Source organism: Etheostoma cragini, chromosome 14 (assembly GCF_013103735.1).
Source record: "Etheostoma cragini isolate CJK2018 chromosome 14, CSU_Ecrag_1.0, whole genome shotgun sequence".
Taxonomy (NCBI): Eukaryota; Metazoa; Chordata; class Actinopteri; order Perciformes; family Percidae; genus Etheostoma; species Etheostoma cragini.
The window spans coordinates 5,724,466-5,732,621 of NC_048420.1; the positions used below are offsets into that span (position 1 = coordinate 5,724,466).

The window sequence follows — 8,156 nt, forward strand, 5'->3', positions numbered from 1 at the left end:
AGTGATATGGGTGACAGGCTTCATAAGTTATAGTATTTTTTTGCACTTTTCACAGGGTTTCAGATATAATATTCTCAAGGTGTGCTCAGACAGAAAGGAAAGCTAATTTTAGCCTAATTTGCATGAGTTTGACCACTGGAGGATGTATGCAACAGCTAATACACCAACTGTAGACGTTAGCTGTAAGCTAGCTAGAAATGTATGCTGCCTCTATCTGAATTTTTTATTGTTTCCCTCCAATTCCTCCCCTTTTTTCCTCTTCGTACATTTATAAGGTCAATTTATAAAGCCCCCAGAAGCTTGAATGTATTTGCTTGGTTGACACATTTTTAAGTCGCAAAGACTTTGCACAGCCGTTGGCGTCTCGTACACAACCGCGCTGCCGCCATGTTCTGTCTGTTAAGTGATCTCCTGGTTATGCTGAAGTCATGTACACTTTTTTATTGTAACTACCAGATTGGACATCTTTAAAGTCAACAACCAAATGTAACTTAATTTTTAAGAAAGTCATCTTGGCACCTAGTAGTATGGAAGTCCAAGTTAGGATGTTCAATGAAAGTCAAAATCCCTCATTGAAAGTAATGGCATCTAGATTTACTTGATAAAGTGCTATATTCCCAACGCTCAGTACATTTTAACCCTCACACATCCATTCTGCCAATCTTACAACCGTCTTGTCTGATTATGACTACAAATGCAGCATGTGGGAACCAGTAGGAAAGTTCGGACAATGCAGAAAACACAATTTGCAAGGCTGCGTATGGTTTTTGGCATTCATGACTAAATATTATGGGGAGTGTTGGTACTATGGGCTGTATATTCAAACAACAGCATGATATACTCACTACTATGATCATGAACAGGCTTTTGCTGACACTTTTGGTGAGGGTGGTGTGACTACTTTCACTAACTCTCCCTTTATCTGATTTCTCTTGCTTCTTCAGATGTATGCCAATGCTGAGGTATTTATTTTTCTACTCTACTTCTTTTTGCTTTGTGATTTTAAGCCAACGATCTACTTCAGAGCTTTGATTGCCTACTTGCCTCAGTGCTTTGTTCTGAATCTCATTCATGGTGGTGGTTTTGCCAGTTTTGCTTTTTTTAGGGTACAGAGTGTAGAACTATACCTGAAATATCCCAAATTTGAAAAATATCCCTGTAGGCTGTAAAAAGATTTTTACATTTAAATATATAATATAATACAACTTATATATTTATCCAATTTACTGTTTTTATTTTTTGATAAAAAATAATATATCAGATAACTTCCGGTATAATCTAAAAGAATTTACTATTCTGGATCAAGGATTTGATAAATCCCAGTCAGACGTTGTTCAAGGTTTAATTCATACTCTTTTCACTGGCATTTGCTGACTTGCTGTCTCCACTCTCAGCCTGATAAATCAATCCAAGGCCCCCCAGGAGCCCCTGGCCCAGAGGGCCCCCGAGGGCCCGCAGGAGAAAACGGCAGAGATGGAAGAGATGTAAGCATTTCCTCATTGATAACTCTCTTTCTCTTTAAAAATCTCTAAAGTCCTTTATTGTCTAAGGCACTTTTGTTTTATCAATACAGAGCAAGGATTATTGTCTTTATGTCTCTGCTTTCTTTAAGTGTGTTGTTTTATTCATCTCTCCAGGGTCTTCCTGGTTCTACTGGCAGTCCAGGCAATCCTGTAAGTATGAAATACTAAATGATTTACTGCCAAAATACTCTGCAGGCTGTGGAGCCATTCTCCCTCTTTTTGTGTATCTCGGGGAAATGATTCACTTAACCTTGGCAGAACTGGCAGAATATCCAAAGGGATTTGTCCATGACAATATGACTTTGACTTGGCATTACATTATATTTTGGAATTCTGGAGATGTCATTTTTATGTTGGCCAACCCAGAAACCATTACTCTGAAATTTCAAAGAATTTATGAAAACTGTTCAATAATGTCAAGTCACTAGTGGAACAACATCAGCAACATGAGCCCTCGTGTCTAAAACCAACAGTATATTCCATTTTCAAATTATCAGTTACAAATACACAACCTTATTTCTCTGTGTAGCTTCACTAAAATAAACCAGGAAAGAGACTAAACGCTCTGGCTTGTATACACTGTATGTCTTTCAACCATTTGGCTTCTTCTGCTGGTTTGTTATGTATTCTGTTCCTTTCTCACATTTTTATCAGGACTTTCCACGTGTCTTCTTTTTACTCTGTATCTGTTCTGACTTGAAATGTAGTGAAGTAAGATTATCGTGATTAAAATTACTTAACAATATAATTTCCCTGTCTCCCAGGATTACAAATATGCATGACACAAAGTAACAGAAACTCTCAGAGGAAGTTGTGGGCTGCTTTTTTAGACAATGGGTGCTAACGAGCCAGTTTATTTCTAATGGGTCGTCACCTTTCACCAACATAGCCCAGACATCCTAACCTGACGTGCCACATGGTTAATTAAACAGAACCACCTGATAAGCCGTCATTTGAAATATGTTTGGAAAAAGGCGGGCACTTTTGAAAGAAATGCCCTGGCAGGTGATTTGATGACCCACCTGTGTATCGCGTCCGCCATTGTTTTGAACGAACAGGCGTGACTGTCACGCACAACAAAAACACGCTTGAGCTGCCTACTTAGGCCAATTTGCATTATAGGATGTGGTCCCACCCTACTCTGCCTTATTTGGCCTCTGATTGGCTTATGCAGGTATTCTTGCCCTAACCTTAACCAATCTAATTCGTTGTTCCTTAACCTGCCCAATCCAACCAACAAAGGCAACAAGTACAGTATTAGCCAATCAAAGGCAGAGTAGGGCAGGACATGCCCACGCCATCCTAGGAAAACGCACATTTGGAGCCAGTCACTCCTCACCCGACCACGATTGGTTCTATAGGCTGGGCGATCAGACACAAATTTATTACTTGAAGCCTGAATAGATGGATTCTTTTGTGATATGTTGGATAATGGATTATCAAGGAACCAGATTTCTTCAGATCCACTTTAACAATTTAATATCTTTCAAATGAAAATACAAGGAACCTAGCCATTCTTTTTACGCTCCAAGACGGACAATGTACTGTAAATTCAAGCATTTAACACCATTTTAGTTTTCTTTAAAGTGATTCTTCTTACAGACAACACATATAACGCCACACAACGTCTTTGCACTGACACATAACAGACCTGAAACGCTTTACAATTGTCAGTGATTAAACATGAGGGTTAAGTGAAGGCAACATGTGTACTGGTGCCTCTGTCATTTATTGTTGCTCAGTTCCCGTCCAACCCTCTTGTTATCTGCACATCCTCACACATGTTTAATTTTTGGGACGAGCCCACCTTTCATTGATTAAATGTTGACTGTCACTAGCTCTGTGTATCTTAGCAACGGTGCAGAGAGATGCAAGAAGAAGATAAAGCGGTTTTATTGCTGTTGTGTCTGTTTCCTAGGGCAGCAAAGGGGAGAAGGGGGAAATCGGTCTTCCTGGACAGAGAGGCCTGCCTGGCCTTCCAGGAGCTGCTGTAAGAAATATTACTATATCCACTGACACACACACACACACACACACACACACACACACACACACACACACACAGTCTTTCTAATATCTGCCACTACTGTTTTTGTGTAACTATTTCTTTGTTGTTGCAGGGTTCTTCTGGTCCAATGGGTCCTCGTGGGCCTGTAGGGGAGAGAGTGAGAAACCATTTATAGTACTCTGAAATTATTCACTTATAAGAATTATAATTCTTTACAACCAAAGACAATGTTTCTGATTTATTTTACCTCCTGACTGCAGGGACTTCCTGGCTTTCCAGGACCTCCTGGTCCCACTGTAAGTATCTTATTGAAGCAACATATGTGGAAATGACTGTACGGAGAAACTGCCAATACTAATCTCTTCTGTCTCTTGTTTCACAGGGCCCAGCAAGTGAAGGACCCGCTGTATGTGTTTGCTACATTTTCTGTTGTATCCTGAAATATTGTTGAAATACAGTACACTTGCTGCTTTATTAACTGCTGTGTGTCTGTCTCTAACAGGGACCGCCAGGGAAACCAGGAATCCCAGGAGATGAGGGAAACATCGGGCCTGAGGTCAGACAAACAAACATTTTTTCTTTAAACTATCTTTAAACTTTCTTTAAACTACATTCTTTAAACTATATTGGCACAATTTATTAAAAATATATTCAAATCGGATGTTAAAAAGTCTATTCTTCCTCTTTTCTCAGCTTCATGAGGTCTTTTTAACAATAATGTTCATTCCCCCAGCCTGCCTATGGTTCCCCAGTAGCTAGAAATGGTGTCACACCTATCACTGAGCCCTGGGTATCCTGCTCTCCCTTTGAGAAAATGAAAGCTCAGCCGATCTGGAATCTTGCTCCTTATGAGGTCATAAGGAGCAACATTATCTCCCCTTTTCTCTATATGATATGGTATTAGGGGGGACCACTAAGGTCTATATAAAAGAGACTTCAGATACAGTATTAAGGGACCACTAAGGTCTATATAAAAGAGACTTCAGATACAGTATTAGGGGACCACTAAGGTCTATATAAAAGAGACTTCAGATACAGTATTAGGGAACCACTAAGGTCTAGATAAAAGCATCCAAAAAGCAGCACGTCACAGGACCTTTAACTTTAAAAACATGTTGATATGAACCTATGTGAAAAATGTCAGTTTGAAAAAGTAACTGTATACATTTACTTGTGTCAAGTTCTTTTCTATTTTCTTCGAGATTATGTTTGTTTCAACACTTCATAGTACCAGCGACAGGCACGCCGACAAAGCTAGGTTAGGTTGGTTAGCTAGGTTAGGAAGCAAAACAATTTGGTAAAGTTTAGGAAAGTGTTGTGGGTTGGGTTATAAAAAAGGATGTTTTTATGTATTTTATAACTTAAGTTATTAAGTAAATTACGTATGTTTAAGTCAACGTTGACTTTTGGATTAACACGGCACACAAGCAGCGACCTCCTGGGTAAAAGTCCCATGCTTGTTTGACCCATCCATCCCCCTGGAACTTCTCCCTAGGCCGACTTTGAGGAGAAACATTTTTTGTGATACGTCAAAAACAAACTGGGACAAAATATGTTTCTCTAGAAACTCAAAATGCATTTCTCTCCAAACAAAACTGAGAATGCAGTTTTGTTGTATGGAAATCTACTTTTTAGGAGACAGGGCTGCCACCAACATGTATTTGATAGCTATAGTTACTACTTCCTTTAAGTTTTGACATAGAAAACTTAGTAATCTATACACCGTTATAGATTAAACTGGTAGTTCCCAACCTTGGGGTTTGGGACCTCTTGGCTGGGAACCGCTATCAGAGACAGGGGACATTTTCCTGCAGAACTAGTACTTTTACTTTGACAGCTTTAAGTAAAAGTTGCTTATATTGCTTTAGAACTTTTAAACTGGTGATACTACTTACTTGTAATGGAGTATTTTTACATCCTTGCATTGGAACAATGTAAAAATGAAGGTAGCAGCGTTCTTCCATCACTGAAACTAGTATAAGAAAAGAGGGACACACATTTTTACAGCACTATAAACTGATATTTTAAAGATTTTGTCATGGTCTTATATCAAACGCTTGCTCATAAGTGTTGCGTATAAAATGTTCATATTTTCCTTTGTCTGCAGGGTCAACCTGGACCCAGAGGGAAACCCGGCACCACAGGGCCTGCTGGCCCTCCTGGTCCACCAGGGCCGGCGGTGAGAACCAAATCTAACCCACTACTTTATCATTATGAAACATTTTACAACACAGTCATTTTAGATTTTCAATATCAGGAAGCTTACAGTATCTGCAGAAGCTAATATTTACAGCTGCTAACTGTCGATATTCTGTTTGAATTGGATACTTTTCACGCCAAAGATTACAAGTATATTGGAAGCAGCCATTAATTATTATTTGAAAAAAGCCTTTGAAACTGATATTAGACATTGGGATGCTAAATGACTCCATTATCACCAGACCTAGACCTTCTGGTTAAATCTAACATAATACAGTGTACAACCAATTGTACACTATATGTCAACAAACACACATATTAAACATTAATATGAAATAAACAATAAATACAGAAAAGAACAAATATATACTGTAAATACAAACTAACAGTTACTTAAGAAAAAAGGCAAAACATGTTGAGTGCAAATTCTGCAAAGAATATAAAGTACTGTATATGTAATGGGCAGATGTGAAGTTCAGGATTAATGTTAGTGCAAGTGTAGTGACTAGGGATGGGACGGGGTTGGGGTGAGGAGTCAGTGACAGAGGGGGTCCGGGGCCTTGGTATCATGCAAAACTTGACTAAACGGAATTATCCGTATCTGCATGCCTTTTAATTGAAGCTCAACATCAGCCACATACTGCATCTTGACCACCTGCTGACCCGGTGTATAACCCCCATACTAATTTTTTATCTCTTTGGTTTCTCATACAATCACAAAATCCTGAGTGCATGGTGACCTTTCACGCTCCAGTCTCTTTTCACATTACCTCTCTGGGGATTTCTGTCGGTTGGACATCTAAACCCTCGCGGTTGTTTTAGATGTCACTCTGCTGTGTTTTAGGGGCTGCCTGGTGCCAGCAATGAGGGAAGCGGGGAACCTGTGAGTGTATTACTGTCTTTCACACTGCCAAATGTGTCCTGGTTGCATGGCAATTGGATTGGTGACAGTAATTATCTGATGGAACAATGGAGTCATTGAAGTGGCTCTGCCGCAGCCATACTTGTTGAGTATCTCACTGTTTTTTCTTTCATTCGTAGTGTCCTGCTGCCTGCCCTGCTGGCCCGCAGGGACTGGCTGGGCTACCAGGGATGAAGGTGAGGAATGGCACTGTCACTTTAGATTTGGTTTTATTTAGCTCTGAGTTTAGTTTTGAGAGAATGTTGGGAACTGATCCCTCTGTAGGATTCCCTAGCTCAAGGTAAAATAGTTGCTGTTCATTGTCCAACACAACATAGTATTTCTGAATAGCCCATTAGCACTGTGTTCAATATATAATGCAAACTTTGACAACATATTTAAATAAAAAAATGATTTTTACAGACTGAAATATTACTTAAAAACCGCTAACGGATGGATTGTCATTAAAGTTTATGCAGACATTCGTGGTTCCCAGAGGACAAATTGTAATAACATTGTTAATGCTTTAACTTTTCATAACAAGCATCATCAGGTCAAAATCTCCCTTTGTCCAATAGTTTAGTTTATGACCACTTACCTCAGCCTGTCCTCATATTGTACATGTGACTGTTTAAGTCAATCCCTGAAGTAGTTTTGTTGCCAAAAACTTAACTAGTTCTGTTCTACAGCATTTACTACGTGTTTGAAACTGCAACTAAATAGAACTGGTACATGATTACGGTCCATCAAGTCCTCTAAGTCATACATAGGTCATTTATTCCTACCCTGTAATATGACCCACAGGACCTTTGTCATAAATTAACAGCCTCAGTAGTGGTAGGAAATATGACCCACAGGATTTTCCATCCTCATATCGTAGGATCACCACTAGGAGGAGCCACTTCTATAAGCGTAAATATGCATCGTAATTGTTGCTTGAACAACCTAAGGTGGCATTTTAGACCGTAAATAAGATTGGTTGCACTTGGGAGTCTTTGGAAATCAACCTATACTGTTGTTTAGTTATGAGTATATGTTGAAATACCTGCAAAGCTAATGGCATTTCAAATAGCCCTAGCTTTGTGTTTAGTGCTAACAAGGAAATGTGAGAACTAAAATAGTGAACATTGTAAACGGTGCTTGTTTAACATCATCATGTTAACATTGTCGTTAGCATGACGTAGACGTTAGCATTTAGTGCAAAAGAAAGTTTTGTCTAATTACAGCCTCACAGACGTGTGGCTGTGTTAGTCCATTATATGTTATGAGAAGAATGGAAAACAGCAGGAAACTACACAGGGTTATCAAACGATGGAGCGGAGTCCTGGAAGAGGATAAAAGTCCCATGGTATTATAATTTCACTTTATGAGGTTTAATATGAGTTCCCCAAGCCTGCCTATGGTCCCGCCGCGGCTAGAAATGGTGATCGGTGTAAACAGAGCCCTGGGTATCCTGTCCTGGCTTTGAGAAAATGAAAGCTCAGATGGACTGATCTGGAATCTTCCCCTTATGAGGTCATAAGGG

The 8,156-nt window shown here is 39.4% G+C and overlaps 1 protein-coding gene across 4 annotated transcripts in view; it reads left to right on the forward strand.

Annotated features, from left to right (window-relative positions):
• The window catches only part of LOC117956378 (collagen alpha-3(IX) chain-like), a 33,873-nt gene that overhangs the window by 13,148 nt on the left and 12,569 nt on the right, over positions 1-8,156 (forward strand). For 2 of the 4 annotated variants that reach the window (XM_034891411.1, XM_034891414.1), the window contains 11 exons: positions 945-962; positions 1,395-1,484; positions 1,638-1,673; positions 3,442-3,513; positions 3,644-3,688; positions 3,792-3,827; positions 3,914-3,937; positions 4,034-4,087; positions 5,639-5,710; positions 6,575-6,613; positions 6,772-6,828. In XM_034891411.1, coding sequence (XP_034747302.1) covers positions 945-962; positions 1,395-1,484; positions 1,638-1,673; positions 3,442-3,513; positions 3,644-3,688; positions 3,792-3,827; positions 3,914-3,937; positions 4,034-4,087; positions 5,639-5,710; positions 6,575-6,613; positions 6,772-6,828 — 543 coding nt within the window. The remainder of the gene's footprint in view (positions 1-944; positions 963-1,394; positions 1,485-1,637; positions 1,674-3,441; positions 3,514-3,643; positions 3,689-3,791; positions 3,828-3,913; positions 3,938-4,033; positions 4,088-5,638; positions 5,711-6,574; positions 6,614-6,771; positions 6,829-8,156) is intronic. The other 2 variants (XM_034891413.1, XM_034891412.1) reach the window with 2 other exon arrangements.